The 26223-nt window shown below is 48.2% G+C and overlaps 13 protein-coding genes across 13 annotated transcripts; 4 read left to right on the forward strand and 9 right to left on the reverse strand.

Moving 5' to 3' along the window:
- Window positions 1-36: 36 nt before the first annotated feature.
- Window positions 37-7665, reverse strand: ASPVEDRAFT_119070 (reducing polyketide synthase sphB; the record flags this gene model as incomplete). Its single annotated transcript, XM_040805668.1, has 5 exons — window positions 37-1378; window positions 1434-1849; window positions 1909-2193; window positions 2250-6981; window positions 7034-7665. The coding sequence occupies 5 exons, from the start codon at window positions 7663-7665 to the stop codon at window positions 37-39; spliced, it is 7407 nt and encodes a 2468-aa protein (XP_040662475.1).
- Window positions 7666-8052: 387 nt separating this feature from the next.
- ASPVEDRAFT_251159 (uncharacterized protein) lies at window positions 8053-8448 on the reverse strand. Its single transcript, XM_040809739.1, has one exon. It carries the CDS (start codon window positions 8395-8397, stop codon window positions 8101-8103), a length of 297 nt encoding a protein of 98 aa, XP_040662476.1. The 5' UTR covers window positions 8398-8448; the 3' UTR covers window positions 8053-8100.
- Window positions 8449-9195: 747 nt separating this feature from the next.
- ASPVEDRAFT_23708 (uncharacterized protein) lies at window positions 9196-9507 on the reverse strand (the record flags this gene model as incomplete). The annotated part of the gene is made up of 1 exon (XM_040809575.1): window positions 9196-9507. One exon carries the CDS (start codon window positions 9505-9507, stop codon window positions 9196-9198), a length of 312 nt encoding a protein of 103 aa, XP_040662477.1.
- A 2530-nt stretch (window positions 9508-12037) lies between these two features.
- ASPVEDRAFT_78470 (uncharacterized protein) lies at window positions 12038-12514 on the forward strand (the record flags this gene model as incomplete). The annotated part of the gene is made up of 2 exons (XM_040816557.1): window positions 12038-12365; window positions 12423-12514. The coding sequence occupies 2 exons, from the start codon at window positions 12038-12040 to the stop codon at window positions 12512-12514; spliced, it is 420 nt and encodes a 139-aa protein (XP_040662478.1).
- On the forward strand, window positions 12505-12967 carry ASPVEDRAFT_251205 (uncharacterized protein). Its single transcript, XM_040809741.1, has one exon. It carries the CDS (start codon window positions 12603-12605, stop codon window positions 12834-12836), a length of 234 nt encoding a protein of 77 aa, XP_040662479.1. The 5' UTR covers window positions 12505-12602; the 3' UTR covers window positions 12837-12967.
- Window positions 12968-13211: 244 nt separating this feature from the next.
- On the forward strand, window positions 13212-14798 carry ASPVEDRAFT_146167 (uncharacterized protein). Its single transcript, XM_040808084.1, has 5 exons — window positions 13212-13464; window positions 13537-13750; window positions 13795-13870; window positions 13923-14317; window positions 14377-14798. The coding sequence occupies exons 1-5, from the start codon at window positions 13237-13239 to the stop codon at window positions 14700-14702; spliced, it is 1239 nt and encodes a 412-aa protein (XP_040662480.1). The 5' UTR covers window positions 13212-13236; the 3' UTR covers window positions 14703-14798.
- A 110-nt stretch (window positions 14799-14908) lies between these two features.
- ASPVEDRAFT_36123 (uncharacterized protein) lies at window positions 14909-15728 on the reverse strand. Its single transcript, XM_040811138.1, has 2 exons — window positions 15549-15728; window positions 14909-15475 (listed from the first exon to the last, which is right to left on the reverse strand). The coding sequence occupies exons 1-2, from the start codon at window positions 15635-15637 to the stop codon at window positions 15256-15258; spliced, it is 309 nt and encodes a 102-aa protein (XP_040662481.1). The 5' UTR covers window positions 15638-15728; the 3' UTR covers window positions 14909-15255.
- Window positions 15729-17473: 1745 nt separating this feature from the next.
- On the reverse strand, window positions 17474-19760 carry ASPVEDRAFT_251254 (uncharacterized protein). Its single transcript, XM_040809742.1, has 8 exons — window positions 19743-19760; window positions 19501-19680; window positions 19262-19447; window positions 19187-19211; window positions 18850-19135; window positions 18526-18797; window positions 17897-18470; window positions 17474-17786 (listed from the first exon to the last, which is right to left on the reverse strand). The coding sequence occupies exons 2-8, from the start codon at window positions 19586-19588 to the stop codon at window positions 17709-17711; spliced, it is 1509 nt and encodes a 502-aa protein (XP_040662482.1). The 5' UTR covers window positions 19589-19680; window positions 19743-19760; the 3' UTR covers window positions 17474-17708.
- An 817-nt stretch (window positions 19761-20577) lies between these two features.
- Window positions 20578-21507, forward strand: ASPVEDRAFT_36125 (integrase zinc binding domain-containing protein). The gene has a single exon (XM_040811139.1). It carries the CDS (start codon window positions 20628-20630, stop codon window positions 21219-21221), a length of 594 nt encoding a protein of 197 aa, XP_040662483.1. The 5' UTR covers window positions 20578-20627; the 3' UTR covers window positions 21222-21507.
- Window positions 21373-23241, reverse strand: ASPVEDRAFT_251273 (uncharacterized protein). The gene is made up of 5 exons (XM_040809743.1): window positions 22995-23241; window positions 22250-22943; window positions 22123-22185; window positions 21958-22069; window positions 21373-21894 (listed from the first exon to the last, which is right to left on the reverse strand). Exons 1-5 carry the CDS (start codon window positions 23130-23132, stop codon window positions 21525-21527), a joined length of 1377 nt encoding a protein of 458 aa, XP_040662484.1. The 5' UTR covers window positions 23133-23241; the 3' UTR covers window positions 21373-21524.
- Window positions 23038-23808, reverse strand: ASPVEDRAFT_251293 (uncharacterized protein). The gene is made up of 3 exons (XM_040809744.1): window positions 23542-23808; window positions 23332-23484; window positions 23038-23278 (listed from the first exon to the last, which is right to left on the reverse strand). The coding sequence occupies exons 1-3, from the start codon at window positions 23773-23775 to the stop codon at window positions 23168-23170; spliced, it is 498 nt and encodes a 165-aa protein (XP_040662485.1). The 5' UTR covers window positions 23776-23808; the 3' UTR covers window positions 23038-23167.
- A 570-nt stretch (window positions 23809-24378) lies between these two features.
- Window positions 24379-25128, reverse strand: ASPVEDRAFT_122728 (N-terminal protein methyltransferase; the record flags this gene model as incomplete). The annotated part of the gene is made up of 1 exon (XM_040806015.1): window positions 24379-25128. The coding sequence occupies one exon, from the start codon at window positions 25126-25128 to the stop codon at window positions 24379-24381; it is 750 nt and encodes a 249-aa protein (XP_040662486.1).
- Window positions 25129-25447: 319 nt separating this feature from the next.
- ASPVEDRAFT_872640 (uncharacterized protein) lies at window positions 25448-25900 on the reverse strand (the record flags this gene model as incomplete). Its single annotated transcript, XM_040818024.1, has 1 exon — window positions 25448-25900. The coding sequence occupies one exon, from the start codon at window positions 25898-25900 to the stop codon at window positions 25532-25534; it is 369 nt and encodes a 122-aa protein (XP_040662487.1). The 3' UTR covers window positions 25448-25531.
- Between the last annotated feature and the right edge of the window lie 323 nt (window positions 25901-26223).

Genomic DNA, 26223 nt, shown 5'->3' on the forward strand with positions numbered 1-26223 from the left:
CATCGACTACCCATTAATCCAAGCTATGCCGGTAAATCATGCCTCAAATCCACGGAACAAGTGGAGCATACCTTTGGCGGCGTGCGCTCCAAGACCATCTAGGTTCCCCATTCCCATCATTTCAAGGACACTGATATCAAACCCGAAAACCGACCTCCACCACTGTCTTACCTCAATAGCAACGAGAGAATCCATTCCGAGATCAGACAGGGAACAATTTGTCTGCAGGTCTTCTTCCGGCTTCAGCAAGAAGCTACAAATCTTCCTTCCAATCTCCCGAGCAAGGAAATGAGCCGACTCACTCTTATCTAGTAGATCAGTGTCAGCCTTCGCCCTTGTGATGAAGGACTGTAGATCATTGCTAGAGCCAAACTCTGGCGTGGAAAAAGCTTCTTCTCCGTTATGGAAGGCCGCCATTCGAACATCGCCCTTCCACGGCGAACGCTCTCCGGGATTGTTTAGGGACATGTTAGAGCGGACTCCAAGATAGAAGCTCTTTTGTGTCGAATTCACGGCTGCCTCGACAGCCCCAAGAAGCTCCTGCTCGGAAACCGCGCTGTCTAACCCCCCCGTGTGGGTGAATCGTTGCATGACGGACTGATTCTCAGCCAAATATCCCACTTCTTCGACTGGGCCAATTTGTATGGCGCAGGCTGGAAGTGCCATATTCAAGCGGAACTGAACAAAGGCGTCCATGAAGGTATTGGCGCTTGCATAGTTTGTCTGACCTGGCAGACCAATAATACCAGAAAGAGAACTGAACAACACGAAGAAATCGAGGTTCGCCTTGATAGAGAGGGAAGCATTGTGGAGGTTCCATGTTCCTTTCACTTTGGGATCAACAGCAGCATCCCACTCAACCTTTGTCATGCTAGGGAAGCTCTTATCACAAAGAGCCATAGACATCTGCAAGATGCCGCTGAGGCGGCCTTGAGCCTGCTTCATAGCCCTAGAAACGTCATCAAAGTTTAAAACCGTTCCTTGCACAAAGTCGACGCGGCACCCCATGCTGGCAAGCTCCTGACCAAAATCCCGGTGTAATTTGCTGGCACCTGCTCGTCGCGAAAGGTAAATGATATGACGGGCTCCTCGCTCAACCATCCACGTAGAGATCGAGCGACCCAACCCTCCCAGACCCCCGACAAGCAGATATGCCCCCTCTTTATTTAACTTTGTGATCTTCTTTTGCTGCACCACATTCTCATTCACAATGGCCTGGCCGGATTCCTTGCGCATTGATACGACAATTTTCCCCAAGTGGACACCTTGCTGCATGTATCGGAAAGCGTCTACGATATGGTCAGAATCGAAAACCTTGATCGGTCGAATAGGATGTATGTAACGCTCCTTGAGTAGGTGGATGGTTCTCAAGAGGAGCCTGTATGGCTATTAGCTTTTTATTGCTATTAGTTATATATCGGGTCAGGACTTACTCATTTGTAATGCTCGGTTTACAGAGACATAACTCGACCAAGTCAACGCAACAATAGCTTCGATTGGCCAAGAACGGACCCATATCGAGCTTTGCAGATCCCATAATGTCGCGCTTTCCAATTTCGACCATCTTTCCAAAAGGTGCAATGCATCTCCACGTAGCATGTAACAACTCGCCGGACAGCGAGTTCAGAGCCAAGTCAACACCTCTATTGTCTGTCTCTCGCATGACGTCTTGCACGAACGACTCACTCCGAGAGTTGAATATCCTGTTCCGAGGCAACCCAAAGGTTTCCATGAGGTACTTGACCTTCTCTTCGTTGCCAACTGTTGTGTAAACATCGGCACCAACCATCTGAGCAAGCTGAATTGTAGCGAGGCCCACACCACCACAGGCGCTGTGGATGAGAATAGACTGTGAAAAATGTCAAAAAAAAGCCAGTACCACAAAATAAACGAGACGGGGGATCTAACCTCGCCCTTCTTTAGATTGCCGACATTGAAGATGGAATATATGGATGTGGCATACACGCAGGGCATGGTGGCCGCGTCTTCAAAGCTCAACCCACTTGGGATTTTCACACAAAGGTCCTCAGCCACAACTCGAGTTGAAGCAAATGCGCTGTTCGACAAAAGCATAACACGGTCGCCCAACGTGAGATGTGTCGCATTAGGGCCGGTGCGTCGGATGATTCCGGCCGCCTCGTGGCCGAAGTCATTTGCCGGGCCTTCAACAATACCCATGGCCACCAAAACATCCTGTATTCAAAGTAAGCCAACTTGTATAGTGCTGGGACTGTCAGTTCTTTACACACTCTAAAGTTAAGTCCGGTGGCGTATACTTCAACTTCTACTTCTCGATCTTTCAAAGGTTCCATCTCTTGGTTCACCCAATGTAAAGCAGGGAGGAGACCAGGCTTGCTGGTATGCAGGAAAATACCCGAGTTTGCCCCGGACTCTTGAAGCTCATCTTGTAGCGTGAAGGAATGGATGCGTGGGACGTGGACAATATTGTTGACAATGGCATATTCAAACTCAGGCTTAAGTACGTCGTATCGTTGTCGCATCTGGAACTGCTCGAACACGTCGATGATTTTTTCCGCAGAGTAACTGACATTATCAACTTCGCAAGTGGCGAAATCAATCAGCATTTCAGAACGTATGGCACGGGCAATACCGTTGACTTGTCCAAATCCTGGGTTGTGGCATTGCATTTGCGAAAGGCCAGTAATCCAGAGAATCCCACATTCTTTGAGCTGATCTACCAAGGACTGAAAGGCCTTAAACCGCTCATCATCAATGTTTTCAAAGAAGGGTCCACCGTCGTCAAGCAACGCAATCACATCTTGACCGATTGGTAACCCCCCCTGCAGCCCCCGAAGATCAATGGCATATCCTCTGTTCTCCAGAACGTGGACAACAGAGTGCATACTCTTGGACTCGCGTAGGGTAAGAAGGGTAATCCTTTTCTTGGGAGGATTTATGACTGCCGGTCCGGCCAAAATAATAGTGTTGAGCTGATATGGAGCTGGTGAATCAGGGACAGCGGCATCAGGGACGCAGAATCCAGCGGCTGTTAGCTCTTTCGTCCACCGTTCGACACTAACGTAGGGCTCATCAAGCCGGCCGTCATCTTCCCCATACCACCATCCAGGTAGCGTGCCCCAGATATAATTGATCCACTTGGACGCTGGAGTAAGCTCATGGAGCAACAGCCGACCATCGGGAGACAGTAGCTTTAGAACGTTGGATAGAGACCCATTTAGAGTCTTAGTGGCGTGAATGACATTCGTCGCCAATATAAGGTCGAACTTCTGGCCATCGAACCCTTGCTCAGATGGATCCTTACTGATATCAAGAGGACGATACTCCATGTTCGGATAATCACTAAAGCGGTTCCTGGCAGCGACAAAGAACCCAGTTGAGATGTCACTGAAGACGTACTTGGAATAACGACGTCGACCACCGAGTGTTAGCAACTTTAGAATATTGGCAGTGGAGCCACCTGTTCCAGCTCCAACTTCGAGCACACGCAGGTTGGGCTTGCTATGACTGAGATGCTTGAAAAATTCAGACTCGTCGCACTCGTCTGCATAAGTGTATAGATTGGCCAACGTATCGTCCTTTAGGAGAACATCCAACGCCTGAACCTCACCAGTGAACATACGTTTTGTGTTGGTGTAGACTTTGTGGATTGCCACGGCAGCATCCACAGCTGGTGTTTGAGACAAATCTTTGACAATAGAATTGATTTGTGAATCGATGGCCGCGTTATCAAATCTGTCAAGATCCTGGAGCTCGTGTCTATGGCACTGCTTATCGATCCACGATCTATACTTGTGCATGTGGTCCATTGAGGTATGTATTCCTGCAATGCATCTCTTTGTATGAACCATGCACAGGTTAGCCAGGTCGTCCAACACCGGCATGTGGATACTGCGGTCAACAGATGGCTTAATCAGGGTGTTAGCATCTAGAAAGTCGATACCAGGACCCCATTCCGCGCGCGCGGTGGCCTCTCCAAGCTTTTCAAAGCCCCCGTTATCAAGGTCCGAGAGCCTGACCCCGGAGCTGCGCAAAACAAGCTCCCCATCTGTGGAAATACACTGCGCACCACCAACAATGTTTCTTCCATTGAATGTGTAGGATGCGGAAGCTGTGACTTGAACATCTTCGGAGCACCGGCTAATCCACATTTCTTCAATCTTGGTGGGGACCATCAATTTACTGGTGCTATTAACGAAACCCTTGGATGCCGCTACACTGAGTAACTGCAGCGAGGCATCAATTGTAGTCGGATGCATATGACAGTCCTTGCCGTCATGTTCCTTGGCAACAACTTCTGATGTTGCCTTCGTCTCGACAGTGTCGGACCGGATATTGTCAAGACGTTGGAACGTGGGCCCGAAGTTGAGACCCGACTTGGCCATAGATTCATAACAACGGCGGGTGGTGATATGACGAACTAATGGGCCATTCCTTTCTGCATTCCCCGGGGGTTTGCTTTCGGCTTTAACTTGTCCAGAGCAATGCTTCGTCCAAGTAGTTCCGTTATGGGATGCAATGGTGAATTCCCACCACTCGCTTTCGAGAGAGTCCGTCAAGTACTGGGGACGCATCGATGTGGTGATTTCAACAGGACGACCTTCAGGTAGCACGAGAGCGGTGCTAATGATAACTTTACGCAGAATGAATGCCTTGGTCAACCCCGTCAATTGACGAACAGCTTCACCGATCATACCAGCGTATCCGGCGAAAGGGAAGACAATGTCTTCACCGACTTTGTGATCACGGATCCATGGTACATTATCCAAGTGAAAGACGTTCCGAAAAAGTACGTTAAAGTCTGTACTGTCGGCAACACGGACACCAAGAAGATCGTGATGTCCGTGTTCGCGGTGTCGCCACTCCTTACTCAGTCGAGACTCATACCAGAACTTCTGGGAGCGGTCCCATGGGTATCTAGGTAGATCAGGTAAAACCGAGCCCTTGGGGATAACTTTGCTGAGATCCACGGGCACATTCAAACTGTGCAGTGTTCCAATGGCTGTCAGTAGTGACTCCACATCATTCCGGTAGCGCACAAGTGCTGACACATAGGGGGAAGTGTTCGAATATTGCGTCTGGGTCTTGCGCAACGACCCTGCAAGTGCTGAGTGAGGTCCAATTTCAAGAAGAACCATGTTGCCAGCAATGTCGTGCTGCATAATTGATGAGACAGCTGAGTGAAACAGCACGGGAGACTCGAGGTTTTTTTGCCAGTACTTGGGGCCGAGGCCACAGCAGTCCAAAGAAGCCTGCTTACCCGTTACACTGCTGAAGAACAGCTTCTTGGGGCATGTAGCGGACACCATCTTTTCAATCATAGCGTGATAACGGCCCCCAATTTCAACCATTTGGTGGGAGTGGTATGCCATGTCGACTTGCAGCAGTTTTACGAGGACGTCAGGCTGGGCCTCCTTGACTCTGCGAGCAACTAGTCTTAGCGCTTCGGCATCGCCAGCAAGAGTGACATTCTCCATCGAGTTTTCGCAAGCAACAGTTACTTCTGGCTCGAGATACTGTTGGACATCCTTAGAGCTCATGCCTACAGCCGCCATTGATCCAGCCTTGGATTGCAACCTGGTGGCCTGGCCACGATAGAAAGCAATGATGATTGCCTCATAAGCTGTGATAGCCCCAGTGGCATACGCAGCAGCGATCTCTCCGCTTGAGTGGCCCACGACAGCAGTAGGATGAACTCCAATCGAGGTGAGAGTATCAACTAATGCAACTTGAATGGCCGTGCAGAGAGGCTGGCAGATGCTAGCTGCAGCCAACCTGCTAGACTGGACCGGCTTTTGGAGCTCGTCTTCGATGGTCCATTCAGGTGCATCGTTGAGAGTTTGCAAGTGGGCGTCGAGTGATTGGATTGACTTCCTGAAGGTAGGAAAGGCTGAACTCAGGAGTAGGCAATGTCCCATCTGTGGCCACTGGGCGCCTTGACCAGTGAACACCATAACAACATTGGGTGGTCTCCCGGCTTTTGAGTGTGGCGACGTAGTCAAAGAGCCTGCCAGGCTTGCTACGGCAAATGCCCGATAAAGTAAGTGCTCTCTCTTGTTACCCAGAGTGAACGCCAGATCATTGACTCTATCCGGACTCTGTTCAGCCCAGGCCTTGTACGCTGAAGTCATTTTGTTCAGTGATGCTGCAGTGTTAGCTGAATAGACCAACAGTTGCGGGGACGCCATCGGCTGCTTGGGAACAGGTGTTATTCCATAGCTAAGAGCCGAATCGAGAACAACGTGAGCATTAGTGCCTCCGATGCCAAAGGAGTTAACACTAATACGCTCCTTCCAATTCTTAGGCCATGGCATTGGCTCCGTTGGAACTGCCAATCCAGAAGTATTCCACGGAATATCCGGGTTAGGTTCGTTGAACTTGATGTTTGGAGGGATAATGCGGTGTTCCAGGCTCATCACCGTCTTGATAAGTGAAGTCAGACCCGAAGCACCTTCGGAGTGGCCGAGATTAGGTTTCACAGACCCTACTTGTATGCCACCGGTAGGACCAAAAACACGGCCAACAGCTTTGGCTTCGATAGGATCCCCAGTTGGTGTCCCTGTCCCGTGGCACTCGACAAATGCAGTCTCAGACAAGTCCGAGATACCGGCTATTTCATAGGTGCGTCTAATCAAAGCTTCTTGGGCGATGTCATTGGGAACATAGATGCCAGCGGCGGTTCCCCTCCCATCACTGTTGGTTGCTGAACCACGGATAACAGCTCGAACAGGGTTCCCATCGCGGACAGCGTCAGACAGCCGCTTGATGAAGATGGCAGAAACTGCCTCTCCGCGTGCATACCCATTTGCATCGGCGGAGAACGTCTTACAAGATCCATCAGGTGAAAGAACCCCTTGCTCTGACATGGCAGCACTCATTCCCGGGGCCATTATTAGGTTGACCCCGCCAACAATGGCTCCCTGGCAGTCCCCGCGAGAGATCGCCATACACGCTTCGTGCACGGCAACAAGAGCTGCAGAGCAACCAGTACGGATGACCATGCTGTTCAATTCAGGTTAGCATCGCCTGACGAGGGGTCATCCTCCGTGCTGACCTGGGGCCCATCAAATCCATCTCATAGGACACGCGGTTTGCCAGCATAAAATCGCCGTAGCCAGGCACACGGTACGAACCGTGCTGTTGGTTGTCTTTGGCGAACAATTCAACCCAATCTTCACCAAAGCTACCAACATAGCAACCGATCTGTTGACCTTTCCAATTAGTTTCGCCAGCGTCTTCTATGCACTCCCGGGCCACTTCCAACATTTGCCGCTGCTGGGGGTCTGCCCGCTCAACTTCTGCTTTCCCCATGTTGAAGAACGATGTGTCGATGGCCGAAATGTCGATACTCTCATCCAGGAAGTATCCGCAATCGCTTCCAACTGTACTCGGCTTCTCCCTCTCGGAATAATGTGCGGAAGCCTTGTATCTGGACTCTGGTACTGGGCCACGGGCATCACCCTTGGATATTAGGAAGTCCCAGAGCTCTTGTGGTGAGTGCAGGCCTCCGGGGAGGCGTACGGACATGCCACAGATGGCTATAGGAACTTGTACAGCTTTTTCTGTCATAGGCTTGCCATTGACAGAAGTTCCATTGCTCTCGGTTCTCGCATGAGGATCATTCAGAGATTCAGCATTAGATACACGGCAATTTACACCATGGTCTGTCGCGTAAAGCAGCGTCATCGTCTCAGGATTCCACGTGTAGCTCTGGGAAGATTATCAAGAGGTCAGATTATTCTGAATGGATTAGGGTGTTAAAGACTTCTTCGCAAGTAGATTCAATAAAGTATTGGGCAATTTGCTCAAATATAAACGTTTCTTTTTGGTAACAAGTTATGAGGGTGTTCCCAATATTCTCTAATTGTAACTAGAGCTATCGAGAAAGTGTTAATAGTAGACCATACTCGAGCACTCTAATATATATATGTTGCTTCATTACTCCCAACTCCTCTACTGAACGTCTCCAGTCCAAACTCGCGTAAACCCTTGCTTTTCAGTGGCAAGAATGATAATCGCAATGCGTGAAAAGGGGCTATAGAGGAGAGAACCATACCGTGTGACCCGACAGCCCTCGCATGACGAACTGCTCCGCTCTCTAAAATTCGGTGAAGGATTGATTCACTCAAGTCGTGAATGGTAAAATGTTGATATTGGCCCTAAAAGGGGCCGGCATCTGAGATTATGCAGATTCAGATAAAACAAGCTATACCAAGAGCATGCATTAGCCACAGCTGCATAATATGCAAGGCTCTTACGCTCCTCCTCGTGACTTACAACTCTCCGAGGTAGCCATCTGGTCAATAAGGGCTGTGGAGGGCCATCTCCAGTCGGCCGAGTCTCCACAGCCCGGGGACTACAACGAAAGCTGGTGACTGATCTTTCTCGAGATCCTCGTCGTAAGCAGGCCGACCTCATTACTCCACTCAAGAACAAATCATCATTGGTCCTGCAAATGTCGGCTTTGCCCTACAACATCACCTCCTAGTGGTCTAAGAAGCATGGGAGAACATTGCACAAGAACGTGAAGAGGTTGGCTGACCGTATGTCGTCATAACTCGTCAGCCGTTACCTAGGTACAATAACGCTCTGATTTATTGGTAAATCAGTATAAAGCTTGGTTTGGAAGCGCATGAGAAGAGAAATTTACGGTTATATCATTATATTTTCCAAGGAACACAGCAATCATATCCCAAGAGGATAGCAATGCATAGAACATGCCTATTCGGTTAAGATAAGGTCCGCTATCATGCAGATAAAAGGGGAAGCAGCAAATCACCAGTAGCATTGTTAAGATCACACCAGGATCTGCGCAAAGTATTTAAATATTACCACCAGGTGTCCCAGACTGCTGACAAAGGAGATATACTAATCAGGTCTCAGAAGCACAATACAGCCGTCAGTCGCAATGCCGAAGGAGTTATAGACATTTCCACCACCTGCATGGTATGATTTCTTGTCCACGAAAACCCTGTTATAGTCGATCCCCCCCCTGAGTGATGGGCGAAAAACCCCAGGTAAATCTAACAGCTCAATGTCTGCTCGTGGTGCCGAATGTATTAGTATTATCACCATAGTGCTGACTAGATCTCCCTCTAACCTTCGCTGGTTAAGTCTGGAAATCGGCGAGTGATCTTGGGATATTGTATTGGATAGCTACAATAACTACTATATATGCACTGGCATTGATATATCTCCTGCAAAGATAAGTAGATTCTACTCGCCTGTACTTGGAATCAGATCATGAATATACCGAGGCTGGGCATTACTTTGTCCGATAACTTGCTGGTTTGGTATTCGAGCCCCGATTTTGAGATTTAAAGCTAGGTCCGAGGTGTTGTTGATGTATTGTGAGCCTGGAAACAGTGGCACTTTGCAAATACAGGCGTGTTCTAGCGGATCTATCAATATGTTTGCAGAGTATGCTATAGATAGTCCTGGTTCTGCTGTATTCTCGTCCTCCAGCGCATCTTTGTGATCATCATCGAATAACCCAAATGTCACGGCCTGGTCCTTGGCGCGGCACATCACGCTGCATATATGTTTGTTAAATTTAATAAGCCTTTCAGCTACCTCAAGCCGTTCTTGCTGGTATATGTCTAGTATATTCAGGTGTAGGATATTTAAAACGACAGATATTAGCTTCTAATCTAGATTATAAGCATCTTGCATGCTGATGTTCATACCTTACCCTGCTTTGGGTGAATGGATATAGACAGCGTCGCCAGCAAGGAAAACACGATTATACCAAGAGTTCTGCCGGCAAATATGCTGTGAGATCTGATATTTGGCCTGGTCAGCTAGGACATTGAGCTTGGACTAGGTATGTAATACTTGCATTATATACAGATGACCATTCAACGTGCAAGGCTTCGAATGAATATAGCTCGAAGATTTGCTGTATAGTTGCTATTATGGTTACTGGATCCTGGTGTTTCTGGTATTCGGCTGCGATTTCTCGAGAGAGCTGGACATAGACTCGCACCAAATTACATTCTCGCGGAATAACCATCAAGCTTCTGAACTTGGTTTTAATGATACTCCTCTTACAAATATCAGCTAATACGGCATTATTATTAGTAGTTAAGGCGGGAACCGGAAGATTCGACTATACGCACGGAAGTCTGTAGCTGGAACAACGTCAAAAACACCCCATTGCTTGTCAAGGTCCTCTCCTACCAGGTGAAGCCCAAGCTGACTTCTTACCTAACTATGGGCACCGTCGCATCCAATAATATATCTGGCGTTCACAATGCTACCAGTGCTTGTAAAGTCTACTAGAAAAGTTAGTAAGCTCTATGTATCGGCGTCCAGATATCTGTTAACCAGTTTCTTACACGACCTGGGCCACCAAGATGTATCTGCGTCGACTCCATCTAAATGTACACGCAGAGGGTATGATCTGTGGTCGCTAATATATGAATACTCAATGTCCAATAAGTATAGGACTGTCTTATGCTGAATTTTGATATTATCATGTGATTTAATGTAGCCTAGTAAATGTTCCTCAATCTTGGCTTGGGCGAGAGTGTACTCTTGATATTGAGACAGTCCTGGCCTAGAATTTGCCCTGGTAGCCGTCCTTATAATATAGCTGTACTGGGAATCATCCTGCTCAGAGAAAGATTAGTCTTAGTATAAACTAATGCAGCTTGACTGGCAGTAGTACCTATAAGCAGAGTTTAACAGTACAGTTCACTTCCTTGACTATCTTTATGCCGAGCCTAAAGCTGTCTAGATTTCTAGTGTTCTACTCTCCAGACCATCTGCATGCCCGGCCTGCCTGTGGCACTTTCTTTTTTCAACAACAAGACATTTAACACCCATCCGTGCCATCCAAAGGGCAGCAGTGAGACTGAAGCCAATCAGTGCCGTGTCGATTGCAAAAAATGAGACTGGAGGGCTTACCCCGAGGGCGCAGCCTCAATAATCAAACATCGACCGGGAATGTTTCATATTGGGCAAGTTGCAAGTTTTCCTCGAAAACTCCGGGCACCCGTTCTGCCAGAGATATTAAATGGCCGTGGACTGTGGGAGGAATTTCAGTAGCGGGCTTCTATGTGTTGTAGTTACGAACCTCGCATCCCAGTTTCGCTACATCACATTGTTCGAGGACTGCGCCAGCAATCCGGCGGTGACAATCTTCAATAATCCTCCAAAATCTGAATTCCCCGGAGCTTCAAGCTGGCTAGGCCCATCTCGAACTTTGATCTGACAATTCTGTCAGTAATAAATACGGAAAGTACCCGTCTAGTACTTGCAATCCAGATACAGGAGGCAGTGAGAGGGTTCAATTGGAACTAGTGGACTGAACATTCGAGGAGGCTACAGAAACTTGCGGTGTGCACCGCAAGATGGCTTCTGGCTCAATCAACAATTCTCCTTCACGTTCCTCGCCAGCAAAAAATGTCCACTGAGAGCGGTCCGATGCGCAAGCAAGGGGGGCAGTGTTTGAATACCAAAGACCAGAACTCAACCTGCATCTGATCTCCGATGGGCTGAATGGGATCTCTGGCTGATGTCACAAGATCCTCTCCCCCAGCATGCAGTGGGCTCCTTGCCTGTCCTCTCGGCAGTCCTGCCTGTTATTCTGGACGGTGGTTCCCACCAAGAGTCACCAGATAGTCTAAATAACCCTAAATATTTAGGATGAAAAACAGGCATGATGCACAAGGCGGCTTCGATGCGGCCCAAGACCCAGGCTCAACTTCTGACTCCAAGACTCGACCCGCCTACTTGGCTAGTTGCACTAATGAGGTTCTCTTTATTCGGTTGGCTATCGCCCAGAGTCTCCTGCTTCAAAGCTCCCTTGTCGGGATTATCTGACTTTGCCACAGGACCTGGCGATCAACGATCTGCAGGAAATATCCGCCTGAATGGTGACAACCAGCTTCATGCATACGTCTCGAGATAATTGAGGTCATAAATACGGTGTACGTAATATGGAGCCAAGTCGAAAATCACACGGACACTATTATTAAGTACTCCTATGCTGCTGCCCATTGTCATGCTGAGGGGCTACGCAGGCTCCCATCTGCGAATTCAAGTTCCAATAAGCATGTCCACAAACGCCCTTTACCTTGAGCGCGACAAGGCAAACGTCAGCATTGTACACCTGTTCCTCGACAAAGTATGGCAGGAGCCGAAGTCTCCCGCCGTTATCGACATCAACTCAACAATTAGCTATGAAGAGTTGCATACCGCCGCATTGTCACTGGCCTCCCAATTATTCCACAGAGAATATGCTTTGGAAGAGCCCACGGGGGTCTTGGTCAATCCGGGGCTATGGAACATTATCACTCAGCTCGCAGTGGTGTATGCCGAAGGCACAATCGTTCCCGCCTATCCAGATGATTCTGATGAGAAGATTCTCTCTAAACTGAAAGGTGATAGAGTGACTAATTTCCGACAGCCACGTTTAAGTTAATTAATATAATAGCTAGGCATGGTCCAAGGGGTACTGGCTGACAGGTTTGGAATGACTAAGGACAAACTGCGAAAGTACAACGGCGAGAATACCTGCCAGGACTTATAGGTCATTGATTATGTCTACTGATCTGCAAATGAACTAGTGGGTTTCTCTCCTCAGCCAAACCAGGTGGGTCTTGGAAAAACATATAGCTATGCGAGTGGACACCTGCGCTGCCATAGCAGCTGCGAACAGTGTGATAGTGGCACAAGTGCCTGGATTGGGTGCCAGTATATGCAACAGGGGAATCTTATCTGCCTCAGCCCTGGTCAGCCGCCCATGCCTGCGACCTTTCTTCTCCCCGGCTGTTTTGGTCCGCTACTCGTGTAGACTACACCAACTGTTCGCTCACCATACTCCTTCAGGGTATGGCAGAATTACCAGGTGACTTGAGAAGGCAGGAAAATGTAAAAATATCACCGCGTCGACTGGAAGAAACCTAACTCACAAGACCACTTCGGCATAACCTGGACGTCAGTGTCGGTTATTGTATGTTCCAATCGGCCTCTCTGACATGGCTTCCCCATGTCTCCGCATAACAGGCATTCAAAATACCTCATATATTCTGCAGGAACTAGCGGCCTGGGCTCATTGTCATATGCCGACGGGAATTGAGCCCACATGTTGATTAGCGGAATTTATTCCCCAGATTATCTTGGATCTGTACTGCCGGGTAAATACGTCGGGGAAATACGAGGCGTATCTACACGTATAAAATAGCGATAGGGGAGGTCAAAAGACAGGCAAAAGTAGTTATTATACCCCGCTGGGTGCTCATCATCAATACCATGCGATTCCTCCTTGTATTGTTGGCCCTGCCCTCGGTGCTTGCCAGAACATGCATAATCCCCGCCAACGAGAATGGGTCCGATGACGCTCCGGCTATCATGAAGGCGTTCAATAGATGTAGGAAAGACTCTACGATAATCTTCCAAAACACAACATACAACATCGGGACTGTGATGAACCTGAAGAACCTGGATAACGTCCGCATCGACATCCAGGGCCGCTTGGAAGTACAGTACACCCAGTAGCAACATTGCTACGGTTACAAGGGGAAAACAATATAGTTAGCTGATTTTGCACAGTGGAGCACGGATATCGACTACTGGCTCGAAAACTCACTACCCATTGGCCCCGGGAAGACCCAGAACAGCTACCCCCCAGCCGCGTACCAGAATCAGACGACGGCTTTGATCCTGGGCGGCAGGAACCTTGAGGTTGACGGCCATGGCTATGGGACCTTTGATGGCAACGGTCAAGCGTGGTACGACTTCGTCGATGGCGAGTCAAACTATCCTAGTAAGTCGGTTGGTTTCTTTCAGTACAGTACTCACGCGCTATAGATCGGCCCCATATGCTTGTTATCACGGCAGAAGACTCATACTTTCATGGCATTCGTTTTGTCCAGCCTCAGATGTGGTGGGTGCGGTTTGGTTTCTTTCTCATGCCCCGCCTAACAAGGCACAAACAGGACCGTAACAATCGTCGGCTCTAAGAACGTCGTACTCGAGGACATCTACGTCAAAGCCAAAAGCAGCAATTCCAAGCCAGCGCGCAACACCGACGGAGCCAACACTCTCTTTTCCGACAAAGTTACCTTTCGGCGCTGGGATATCGAGAACGGTGACGACAGTATCGCTGCCAAGGCAAACTCGACAAACATCCTCATCGAGGACTGCATCTTTCGCGACGGCCAGGGTGTCGCCATCGGCAGTATAGGCCAATATGCGGACCGTTTTGAAATTGTCGAGAATGTAGTGGTGCGGAATATCACGCAGTATGGCTCTAACTATGTAGCCCGGATCAAGACCTGGACTGGGGAGCAGAATGAGTGGCCGCCTAATGGAGGAGGTGGTGGGATTGGTTGTAAGTCTTACTGTCTAGATATTTTTTTTTTCTGCTCTTACCTTTGACACGTTGCACAGATGCCCGAAACATAACCTACAAAGACATCACGATTGGGGATGGCAAAAAGACGCCCCTTGTTATCAACCAGTGCTACACAAATGTTAGCAAGGCCAACTGCAGCACCTCGACTTTTGACATTTCCAACGTGCACTTTTCCAACCTTAAGGGCACGATCCGCTCAAGTCGCAAGGCGGACTTCCAATGCAGTAGATCACAAGGTGGGTGTGATGGTATCACGATGGATGACGTGGAGCTCTTTAGTAACCTGGGAGAAGAGCTTGAGGAGGCAGTGGGTGTCAAGTGCAGCAATGTTAATGACCCAGAGGGCTTTGAGTGTGACTGAAACAGGGCAATCTTGTGTGATAGAGCTGCAGTTGTCGCGCTTAATCATGATTAAGAGATTATTGAATCCTAACAGGTACAAGTAGGACAAGCAGAGTACTGGTCCATCTATATCAATAAGCTTATAGATGTTTTCCATGCTATTAGCATGATGGTACTTAAGATATCCTACCAGTACACACGTAATGTAAGTATAAGGCTAGCCTCAGCCGCTATTATATGTAATAGCAGATCAGCCTTGCAAGTAATCCAAAGTATATAACCCCAGCAATAACGCGGCAGACTGATTAGCTAAAGCAACTGCATACCCAGGTTAAACCCACTTCTTCCGCCCGCTCTGCGAGGGGTCAGGGTAAATGAAATTACCGTCGTCATCAACTGTATAAGTTGTGATACTGGTATCCGGGATTGCTTCTTTATCTCCGTCCCTGACTGGGTTTTACAGTTTATGAGCCGTGATGTAGTGACCGACTGCTCTTTGCTTAGGATTCCGTTCCTGTTTACTCTGTGGACAGGTTCATCCTTCACCCCTTCAGTATTTAGACAACCGGCTGTTAAAAATCATCCCTGCTGTCCCTCCCCCTCCCCCTCCCCCCTGGTGAATATACAGGAGGAAGCCCATGCTCCCTGCGCTCCGCCCAAGTCCCATGCTCATCCACCCTCTTGAAGGCCCGTAATTCCCGTAACTGTTCCATCCTCTCGTCCTCGGCGCGTTCTCTCTGTCGGTATCGTCGGACGAATATATAGCAGGCAATTATAAAGGCGATTAGGAAACTGCCATATTCTGTCAGCCGTCAACCATTTTAAGATGTTTTAAAGTAATGGTAAGGGAATGAGGCAATCTCACACGACAGATATAACAGCCGGCACGCCGTAAATAATCGCATGGCTTGTTGGTTTTTCGCACGAGGCGTCGTCGTCTGTGCAGGAGGTCATAATTGTTTTGATAGGAGGTTTTGTTCAGGGGTGGTGGAAGAAAGAGTTTTGCCAGTGATTCAGGGGTTCGCGCCGATCCGGGGAAGCTCAGGTGTCAATGTTTCATATAAAAATAGATATGGAAGCTAGCAATAAATATCTTACTACTAATGTAAATAGCTCCTGTAACTTGTCGGGCGGAGAAAGCGCCGAGTGCCGATGATATGAACATAAAATACGTGTACTGTGCCAGAGTTAGCGCCACAGGAACCCGACTCTACTATTATTATGGCTGATGAATTAAAGCCAAGTTCGGGACTAGCGGAACAGATCAGTCAGTACTTGTGGTTAACAGTATACCTCTACTATCCATAGCCCCAATACAAATGACTCTCCAATATAATTGTACTAGTTCAGTGACATATTCATCAGACCCGTGGATAATGTGTTGTCTTCAAACCGAGACAGAAGTTCCACAGCCAAACGATCACCCATTATATTGGCCAATTGAGATGCGGTGTGACCGTCCTGAGATCTCTCCTTCAGAGATGCTCCTTTATCTAAAAGCAGTTCCAGCACTCTATATTGCAGATTTTCGACCGCTAACATCAATGCCGTATACCCACGCTGGTCGGTTGCATTCAGATCAGCTCCATCGTCCAAGAGAAGTTCCACGATATCTTGCCGCCCGTACAGAGCGGCGAAATGTAGGGCTGTTCGTCCTGAGTAGTCCTTGAAGTTTATATCAGCACCAGATGCCAGCAAGCGCTGCATAATCGAAAGGTTTCCTGTCTCTGCAGCCAGCATTGACATGGTAGTCCCGTACACGCTGGCGTTTACATCTGCACCATTCCCAATGAGCGTTAAAACAATGTTTTCCTCCTGCCCCTGGATAGCGTAATATAGAGGGGGGCATTCATCGGATCCGCGGAGATTGACGTCTGCTCCGTGTTCCAGGAGTAGCTGCACGGCCTGTTCGTGTCCCTGAAACGCCGCCAATTCCAGTGCAGTGTAGCCTGCTGCATCCTTCCCATTGACGTCCGCACCCTTTTCAAGAATCATGCGAATCCTAGCAACCTGGCCTTCCTGGGCAGCAAAGCGGAGGCCAGTTAGAACTGTACTTCCCTTTGCTTTCTCCTCCGCCATTTTGACGAGGCTGGCCTTCTTTTCCTTGCCTTCCTTATTGATTGATGCCAATATGGTGTTCCCATTGTTCACCTTGTCCGATAATGCTTCTATGGTAGACGTATGGCCTTTTATGCAAGCTCCGTACAGAGGTGTCCACCCATCCATGTCGCCCAAGTTAGGATCGGCGCCATTTTGCAGTAACACTTTCACCACCTCTTTGCGCCCTCTGATGGCTGCTTTATGAAGTGCCGTGCTTCCATTCTTGTCCTGCCAATTCACTTCTGCCTTATGCTCGAGCAGTAAATTCGCGACTTCGACGGTACCACCTTGCGCAGCCCAGCATAGGGCGGTTTGATAAGTGTCATTCTTTGCGCGTACGTCAGCCCCGTTCTGCAGAAGTAGTCGTGTAATGCGCTCGTTTGTAACGCCCCAGTGCAAAGCCGTATTTTCATATGCATCCCGGAGATGAACATTGGCATCATGATGTAACAGCATTCGTACGGTTGGTTCATGACCCACCGAGATTGCAAAATCCAGGGCAGTGCTTCCCCATTCATTCTTGATATCAACATTGACACCGCTTTCTATGAGCTCTTGCAAGATCGCGGGTTGGCGTTCCTCGGCAGCCAGAAATAAGGCGCCGTTCCGGGCACCGCCGGCAGCATCAAGGTGCAAGTATCTGTTAAGGAAATGGGCAACTAGCTCCGTATCGCCATTGATGACGAACCAATTTAATGCGGTCCAGGCTTCGCTATCCACAAGGAGGCGTGCCCCTTGATCGAGTAGAAGCTCAACAATAGGCCTGTGGTTATTCTTTGATGCGCAGTGTAGGGCTGTCTCGCCGGATTGGTTCTGCGCGTTAACATCTGCACCGCATTCTAATATAGTATGCACGCAGTCGTGATGACCCCGGCCAGCTGCTATGTGTAGTGCTGTATTCCCGCAGCTATCGGGAACATCAATATCAACTCCCGTTTGCTGGACAATGGCAAGGACTTTTTGTAAGCCCCAGTATGCTGCGGCGTGTGAAGGCCCAAACTGTCTGGGGAAACGGTTAAACCAGTCCTTAGCCCGGTGGGATACCAAATGTAGCACTTGAATGGAAGAGGATAGTTTGTGGCCATCCCCCACGTACTGTAGGGCCAAACTGACGAGTTCGGGCGACTGGCTTCTCAGATGATACCCCCAATAGTGTGAAGCGTAGTCTAGAAATTGGTACTTTCGCAGCCGCCGCACCAGTGCTTCACCGTCGCGAGTTGGACCGGTCGCGAACACGTCAAACGAAAGATACGTTAGACACGCTTTTGCAAAATCGCTTTCAGGGTGTGGAGGCAGGGCGGCTGGGTGCAGTTCGAGGTACTCTTGAAGAGTATGGTGCGCCAACCCAATTACCTGGCTCTTCCTGTCGACTCGAAGGAGGCCTGCGGAAGCACCAACCAGGATTTCGTGTGCAGGAAGGGCATCATCATCCAACTCGGTGTCTTCTTCCTCGACAGCCAAGGCGTGGCAAAGTTCATCGACTGTAAGAGGTCGTCTCGCGCAAAAGATAAAGGAGATTGCTCTTTTCACATTATATGCATCCGGTTCACCTTGGCTTTCGATTCTGTTGATGGCATCGCCATAATACCCCGCCAAGTCAGATGGCAAGGAACTCATAGCTTTTCGTAGCTGTCTGACGTTGTTGAACTTGGATAGAGCGTCGACTTGAAGATACGCAAGCAAAAACCTTTCATGGTAAATAACCTCGAGATAAGCTGCAAGGGCTTGATCGGAATACTCACATGCCGGCGGCATTCGCAATGATACATTTGATAATATCGGCTTCCAAACTTGGATCTCGTGTAATGAGTCTGGATAGTCTGGATCTAGACTGTATTTCAGTCGCGAGATAACTTTCGATATCGCTGGTCGAAGCAATTATCTCGACACGGTGGATTTGGGAAAACTCGACAGGAAAGTCGATGGGCCGTGACGTTAGGAACAAAAGAGCTGAATCTTCCAAGTCTTTTAAGTAACGGAGCAATGCATCCCTATTTTGCTCAGGGCACTCGTCCTAGATAGATGGTGAATCGGGGTATACGAAGACTAGGTGCGGAAGTGCTTACCAGGGCATCTATAAAGATGTAAGTCTTTGTGAACGGACGGCTCAGCTCCTCAATCAGAGCCAACCATTCATCCGAAGTTGGATTTCGTTTCTTCTCCGCATTTCTATCCCTGAATTGTATCACGGCTGCTGGGATTTGCGCGTAGTGACTCGCCACTTGTCGAGCTATACTCGCTAGAAGCTCGAATTCAGAGTGCGTCGTTTCGTCTTTATAGTCACAGTAGATGTACGCAATGGCGACATTCAGTCCTTCTGTAGCTTCGCTGACATGGTTGACAGCAATCGAACTATCAGCCTCAGCAATTGGGTTCTATCTGCGCTGTGATATGCGAACTCACGTTAAGACAGTCTTTCCGCCGCCCGCTAGGATTGACATTCAGTCCTGACCGCAGCTACGATGGATTGGGACTTACGGATACCATAGCACCAAAGAGTTTGACAGGACACGCCTCTGAGCCAACTCTTGAATTCGGCGCACTCAAGCAACCATTGACCTGTGCCTTCTTTGCGTTGAGAGAAGACATGTTTTTGTTTCCTGTCAAAGTCCCGGGACCAGAGACTGGTCAGAACAGCTTCTCGACTAGTAAGAGCTTCGCGACCTTGGAGTAGTCAGTAATAATCAAACACCAAGCAATATCAAGGACTAACTGACCTTCCAGGTGATTCATTACTGCTTTGTGCTGTTGACCAATATCTTCTTTCAACTGCTGAACGCTGACGAGCGTCACATTGGCTAGCATTCGCCCTTCTTGGTCCACCAATTTGTGGAAGTGAGAATATGCCGTCTTAAGTTCATCGTCCTCCCCAGAGACAAGGTTCCGGAAGGCTTTCACTAAATATGTTGAATTAGATAACTTGGCCTGACAAAGAGCCTGCAAGGTAAAGTAAACCAACCGATCCTTTTCTTCCGAATGTATTTCGCAGATATCCCACAAAGAACAAGCACAGACGTAAGAATTTCGGCTATGGTATTCCTTAGGGCAGGGATCGGAGGCACATAGGACTCCAGGATCTTTAAGCGATTCAGGTAACTATCCAACTCTTCGAAAAACTCTGTGACTTTATCGTAATCTGCTGAGACAGAGTTGGCCGTCTAGGGAATCGTAAGCTTCGGTCACGGTTCCCGGCCATGGGGAGAGAGATATACAGTAATTAAGAGTCGCGCTGCCGTGAAGATGGCCATCCCGGGAGGGAATGCCTGCCAGGCCAGAAGCATATGTCAACTTTGCCTTGTGATGAGGGAGCGCTGATTCTTACGCTTGTACTCGCATGGGCAGCTATCTCGCTGAGCTTCTCAATAGGTTGCAAGCCCTTTCTCACCAACGTCCTAAACCTATCGATTTTCGAGCCGTCATGGCGCCTGAACTCAAATTTACTTTCTTTGTCTCTTATCTCACGCAACACGTCTTCCACCGTTCGAGCTCTGACCAACGAATCGAGACTCGTCCCTGTGGTAACCTCGTAGCGACTTATCGCAGCGCGCCAAATCTCCTCGACATCTGTGGTACTATTCGTACCTGCCTGGGGGATTGGAGTTGCTGTCATTGTGCCAAACCGCAAAGTAAACAATCATTTATGCTAGTGCCGTCCAAGAGAACCTTGGAAAGCAAGATGTCGCCCCGACTATTGGGTGGGGCGTGTACTGGAGGCGTACGCACCCAGTCGAGGGAGGGGCACGTCTCCAGTCGAGCACGGTGATCTAAATTAGTTACCTCGATTGCACGCGTACGCTGTCGCTAAATCGTTTACAAACGCTCTTGGTCCCCATATCAATGCGCCATGTGCGATACTTTCGCCTCACAGCAACCTGTCATTAGCAGCCCGAATACATTAGCCTCTTTTATGCAGCATCTTCACGAACATCCGAGCAGTCGTCGTATAACGCCAACAGAGAAAGAATGTCTGATCCAATGGTTAACAAATCCTGAGAAACGCCCGTCATCGCAGCGCGAGTTCAGCCGCCGTAACTACGCGAGGAAGACTTTTATTTGGGACAACGATACCCAAGAACTTCTAGCGATCAACAAGACACAAGAGGGACAAGGCCGCATTGTGATTGCAGAAGATAGGATAGCAGATACTGTGGAAGCCGTGCATAGTTGCAATGGCCATGCGGGATGGGATACTACTTGGAAAGATGTCAGCACGTCCTACTATGGTATCTTGAGGTCAGACGTTATATATCTGCTTAGAAGATGTCAAATTTGCCGGCATAACCCTGCAAAACGCCCCAAAAACCCTCTCAGGGCCGTGGACAATCCCCACCCAGTGGACATGAATGGGTTTGACCTTCTAAACCCTCAAGAATTGGAGGACACTACATTGCCACCTCTTGAAACAGGCTTTCACGACCTACCAAGCAGGCAATCCTGATTTGACAAGTCCCGCCTGCGACCAGGCCGTTAGATGGTTCTTCATTCGAATATTTTCTTGGACTAATGAATGAGAATCATAAACGTCGAATACCATATTCTCTGTCAAGTCTCTACTTCCCTTGGCTATAAAACCTCGTCCACTGGCAAATGTTCCCGTATTGACAATCACGACTACCTTGTTCTCCTATAGCCTCAGCCCGTAGCCGCCAATTACTATGTAATTGTTGCTCCTATGGTCATAGCTCTGTTTATTGCTAAGTGAACTTGGTGAAAACAAATGTATCCACACACAGCAATGGCATTACATTGATCGAGAATTGTTGCCACCAATCGGCTCGGTAGGACGATTCAACGTAGTCTCGCAGATATCTCTCATCTGAATCCACCTCTTCAACAATGTCCATAGTTTCAGATTGTCAGGTCCATTCTTCTCATCCAAGCCGACCGACGGGGAGTTCGCAGCCGTACTCTGCAATGCACGAATACGTAAAGTACACACCTGGAGGTACATGCTAATCCAGTTGTTGATTGTATCGGTCATCAATTTGCGGCGAGTGGTATCGTTGGAACGATGAAGGGCGTATTCCTGCCACTTTTTGGGCCTCATGCATACCATACATGCCACATCTTGAGTCCGTGAGCATGGGCCATTCTGCGTGATTTTATAATTGCTTCGGTCAGAAACAATGTTAGCGGCATACATGGAGTAGCAAATGTCCTGGGAATGCACACACCCATATAGATCATGCATTTTCAGCTCTTCTAACTCATATTCTGTAAAGTGCTCGAAAACTAAGTCATCCAGAAATATGGCATCATACGGGTTGTGGTCAGGGATAAAACCATCTGCTTTGTAGTGAATATATGACACCTCAACCAATGTTCTCTTTGTCACTCACACTCAACGAGAAGATAGTCATTGGGATGTGAACCATAACTGATATAAACTTCTTCTCCTTCCTCTGGGATTCATTTTTTAGACTAGTCCCTCTGCCGGGTAAGATAATGGGCGGGGGCAGCACATACCGATACGCCTGGTTGCATTGATAGTATAACTTTCCTTATCAAACGTAGCCATGCATGACTGTATGTCACCCATGTCAGTAAACCGGAATGTGATATCCCTAAGGTCCGTCTGGTAACCGACCTCGTTACCCGCATGGTTGAAGTAATCGGCGATAGGGACTAGGCCAACCGCATCATTCCAGTCCTCTGGTTCTTGCTCCCCTGGCGTCACATAGTAGAAGCTCCTCGTGTTAATAATGAACCAATAGTAGCTGAACATGTCCCAGTCTGTGCCTGGGAAAGCCTGTAGAACGCATTGCCACGCGGAATGCATTCTTCGCTTCTGCTTTGGAAGAATATTCTGGTAGATATTTTCAGAGCTCGTCCTTGTGGAGTTATTGATGCTGTTCCAGGACCCGGAAGCAGCAGGAGGCAGTAGGCAATGGCTTGTTTCCAACTTCCCCCGATCAACAAGATTTGAGTCCAGCTCCTTTTCCCATGAAATGGGCATGCAGCGTTTGAAGCTCTGAAGATCAGGCCAGGAGTCAGTCCAACATTTCCATTTGGCTAGTAAGATGGTGTCCCCATGTAAAAGAAATGCCGCAAGAATCCCATGGGTAGACGTCCTCTCGGGGAATGACTCAATGAACGTCTTGGGAATGCAGTCAATGGTAAGCATTATCGAAGAAGGGACACTAACAAGTGCTTCACCTTCCTTCCGTTCAAGTCAGCTACTCTTGCCATAATCGAATTGGCTGAAGCTTACTTCGATCGCTCTTGTGGCTACCATCCCCAGACCACGACCAGGGATTTCGGTCGGCGCGACGCCGCCCAATCCAATCCCTTGGGTGGCAGCCCACTGCATAGCGTTATTATATATGCTCTCCGCCGCTGTTGTTGTCATTGTGTCGTTTTGGGCATAAATGATTGTGTTGTCGTTTAAGTAGATTTAAATCCGTACACCGTATAGCCTGAGTAGATCTCATCGCGAATTTCCCGAGGGAGACTGAAAAAGCGAGATAATGGGACGTGTTTATTGCCGCGTGGCATCTTTTGGTAATTGTAAGTACGGGATTAAAAGTTGGAATGGAAGAAGCCTTTACTTTCACAAGAGACATCGCTCCTATTCCCTCATCTCTGGTCAACTGCAGTGGCAGATTGAAATTAAAACCGCAATGGATGTCTGCAGTGAAACTGTGCAGCTCTGTACAATCTGTGTGTCCAAGAACTATGGCGCTCCGGCCACTGGTTGTAGTCTGGAGTCCCGTAAGGTTAATAGGCAAAGGCAACAATTCGGACCAATAAATACGCACATGTCGTATTTCAGCCTGCGGGGTTTGCCGTTCAGAATTACTTTTCACATGGCCACTCTGCTTTATTCTGAGATATTCATCAAACTCCCTCTTCGTTCTCTCGTAGACGTCGAGAGAGACTGTTGTAAGGTCCGAGTAAAAGCGCTTGTGTTTAGTGTCTTTCAAGACAGGAATTTCATAGCCTAGAGCCTTTTCCATATGCTCCAAAGAGACTGGTGGCCTCCGTTTTGCCATCTTGTAGAGAAGACTGCCGGGTGTCGTTCAGTCAGTGCTCTGCTCGGCTCTGGGAAGACCACTTTATTAGGTAAGCCGAAACGAGAATGTCAGCATAAGAGCCACTTGGTAATGGGTAGAACTTTCTCTCGATAATTAGAAGTAGATTATATGCTTCTAGCCATAAGAGCACCCTTGATAATTACAATAATAAATGGATGGTGGAAGAATAAAGTCTCAGGCTTAAATTAATAACCACTCTCCTCGTATATCCGCCAGATCCTGATTTCTTGGCTATGATGCGTAATCTTCATTCATCTAACATAGTGCCTCCGAAATTCCACAGCTATACGACGCATTCTTCGAGGAATGCTACTGAAGGCCAAGTGCTTATTGCCCTATGAAGTGGCTGGCGCTCTCACTGTGGGTCATATGGCGATCTTTCTATGACTTTAATGGAGGAAAAAGCTGGGTGGCGATTGGTACGCCTGTCCTTGGTGCCTCTCTTCACAATGGCCATAAAACGGTTCCAGATTGAATAAAAATCTTGTTCTCGTAGACCAGGTGCATGTAGTCTGGAGAATAGCTGCACGGTTGAATCTGGACTTCCTTCGTATGTCAAGCTCACTCCTTCGGTCGTAAGGCATAGAATTTGACCGGCAACAGCTTGAATGCTTTCGGGAAGCCCAGCTGCAGTTCGGATGCAATAAGATTCATACCAGCGCGCCGGAAGATATCCTTGAACTTTTCATCTGTTCTGGTCACGCTGCTATCCAGCTCATCATACATGTCGCCGCCACTTGGATCCGTCGAGAGATTCTCTTTTACAACCATTATTCCAGCCGTGGACAAAGCATCACGGCACCGTGCCACATATTCCACTAGCTGGCCGTCTTTCAGATGGCCCACGCAGAACTGGGTCCAGATCAAGTCGTATTTCTTTTCCGGAAACCAGTTTTCCAGTCCAACGCCATATATGTCACCGATCACGCCAGATTGTTTCAAAGAGCTCTCGTGCAGAACCCGAGTGAACTGATCAACTGGCTCAACAGCGTCGACCGTTTCACAAACACTGAAGAGAAAGCCCTCGGTCACACGCCCAACACCAGCGCCGCAGTCAACCCCTAGGGACAATTTCCCTTCTCTGGTGCACGCCGGCACCAGGCGTCTGATCTTGGCCAGGAATGTTTTGGAGCCCCGCAGATCAATTCGCGAATACCAGGGATAGGCCCCCAGGGCCGCGAGCATGGCGTTCGCTGTGGCGGGAACGCTCTTCCAGTATTCGATAGAGGCCGCAGCATCTACCTTACTATCCACTGCGGAGTCATTACTGGGTAATCTCGCTTCACTGCTGGGGCAAGTCTTTTCGGACATGGTGTGATTAAAGTGAATATGAATTCTGGATTGCAGGTCCGAATGTCTGTGGTTGCGAAAAAAAAAAATGGCAACAACTTTTCTCGGCCCGATGACTTCGGTCATGTGACTAGCACTGGCATGGAACATCGTGTTTTTTTTTTTTTTTTTTTTTTTTTTTTTTTTTTTTTTTTTTTTGGCAGTAATAAAGAAATATGGATTTATGAAGAATAGTTATAGTAGCCTAGCAAGATATTCTATTTATTTAATAATATTTTAAGTTCACGGAGATAAAAGGCCCCCTGTATGTAGACCTACAATATATAATATTATATTGGCTATAATAAGAATCCGTAGTTCGATACCGGATATAAACAACTAACATTTAGCTTGAGAAAGATATCAGATAACCATCAGGCGAGGATTAGTTATAATAAGATATACTAACCCAAAGGTCCTCGAATGAGTGGTAAGCATCACATGGATTAGTATCTCCAACTGGCACGGTTAGCTTTGCAATATAGACCTTTTCAGTGCCCCAGAGGTAATTAACGGCCACAGTGTCTGTAAGCATTCTGGCAAGATTAACAGCCTTTTCCTTTTCTGTGTAATCGGCGTTGTCGGCGTACATCCCGCTGTATAATACAGCCGGAGCACCCCTAGGGTCGAAAGCGTAACGCTCGCCGTCACTTCCGCCACTGTTGTTGGTAGGGATGTCCTCGATGACATGGCCCAGCAAGTCCTTATAATACGATCTGGCTCTCCCGAAGGCTTCGTCCATCACAACGCGCATGTTGCTACTCGTGTCTAATTCCTCTTGAAGCCTGTATGTATCCGCCATCAGCATGGAATTGCCTGGCTAATTAGGGGTATACTTTATTCCCGCTACCCAGGTCCGATGTATCGTACTAGTGGATACTTTCTATTCACGTTGCAGAGCTTTGCACAGGATGCTGGTGAACTTTCTCTTCCCACTACGTCGAGCACCTGGTCCATGACTCGATTTTGTATACTGTTGTATCGATTTTTTGCTTTAGTAATGCCACTCTTGATCATTGCCTTTTATGTTCACCGAGCTACTAATAGCATGCACAGACATACTAAGCTGCAGCATAG

This window comes from Aspergillus versicolor (assembly GCF_001890125.1).
Source record: "Aspergillus versicolor CBS 583.65 unplaced genomic scaffold ASPVEscaffold_1, whole genome shotgun sequence".
NCBI classification, from domain to species: Eukaryota; Fungi; Ascomycota; class Eurotiomycetes; order Eurotiales; family Aspergillaceae; genus Aspergillus; species Aspergillus versicolor.

Coding starts and splice junctions, on each gene's coding strand:
- ASPVEDRAFT_251159 (XM_040809739.1), bottom strand. CDS start 8,397: ATGAGGTCGGCCTGCTTACGACGAGGATCTCGAGAAAGATCAGTCACC.
- ASPVEDRAFT_251205 (XM_040809741.1), top strand. CDS start 12,603: ATGCGAGTGGACACCTGCGCTGCCATAGCAGCTGCGAACAGTGTGATA.
- ASPVEDRAFT_146167 (XM_040808084.1), top strand. CDS start 13,237: ATGCGATTCCTCCTTGTATTGTTGGCCCTGCCCTCGGTGCTTGCCAGA. Junction 13,465..13,536: donor ACATCCAGGGCCGCTTGGAA/GTACAGTACACC, acceptor GATTTTGCACAG/TGGAGCACGGATATCGACTA. Junction 13,751..13,794: donor TGGCGAGTCAAACTATCCTA/GTAAGTCGGTTG, acceptor CACGCGCTATAG/ATCGGCCCCATATGCTTGTT.
- ASPVEDRAFT_36123 (XM_040811138.1), bottom strand. CDS start 15,637: ATGACCTCCTGCACAGACGACGACGCCTCGTGCGAAAAACCAACAAGC. Junction 15,476..15,548: donor CCGGCTGTTATATCTGTCGT/GTGAGATTGCCT, acceptor AGAATATGGCAG/TTTCCTAATCGCCTTTATAA.
- ASPVEDRAFT_251254 (XM_040809742.1), bottom strand. CDS start 19,588: ATGCTAGCCAATGTGACGCTCGTCAGCGTTCAGCAGTTGAAAGAAGAT. Junction 19,212..19,261: donor TCTTTGGTGCTATGGTATCC/GTAAGTCCCAAT, acceptor TGTCAATCCTAG/CGGGCGGCGGAAAGACTGTC. Junction 19,136..19,186: donor GGCGGAAAGACTGTCTTAAC/GTGAGTTCGCAT, acceptor TGAGGCTGATAG/TTCGATTGCTGTCAACCATG.
- ASPVEDRAFT_36125 (XM_040811139.1), top strand. CDS start 20,628: ATGTGCGATACTTTCGCCTCACAGCAACCTGTCATTAGCAGCCCGAAT.
- ASPVEDRAFT_251273 (XM_040809743.1), bottom strand. CDS start 23,132: ATGACAACAACAGCGGCGGAGAGCATATATAATAACGCTATGCAGTGG. Junction 22,944..22,994: donor TAGCCACAAGAGCGATCGAA/GTAAGCTTCAGC, acceptor CTTGAACGGAAG/GAAGGTGAAGCACTTGTTAG. Junction 22,186..22,249: donor CAATGCAACCAGGCGTATCG/GTATGTGCTGCC, acceptor AATGAATCCCAG/AGGAAGGAGAAGAAGTTTAT.
- ASPVEDRAFT_251293 (XM_040809744.1), bottom strand. CDS start 23,775: ATGGCAAAACGGAGGCCACCAGTCTCTTTGGAGCATATGGAAAAGGCT. Junction 23,485..23,541: donor CGCAGGCTGAAATACGACAT/GTGCGTATTTAT, acceptor ACGGGACTCCAG/ACTACAACCAGTGGCCGGAG. Junction 23,279..23,331: donor GAGCGATGTCTCTTGTGAAA/GTAAAGGCTTCT, acceptor AATTACCAAAAG/ATGCCACGCGGCAATAAACA.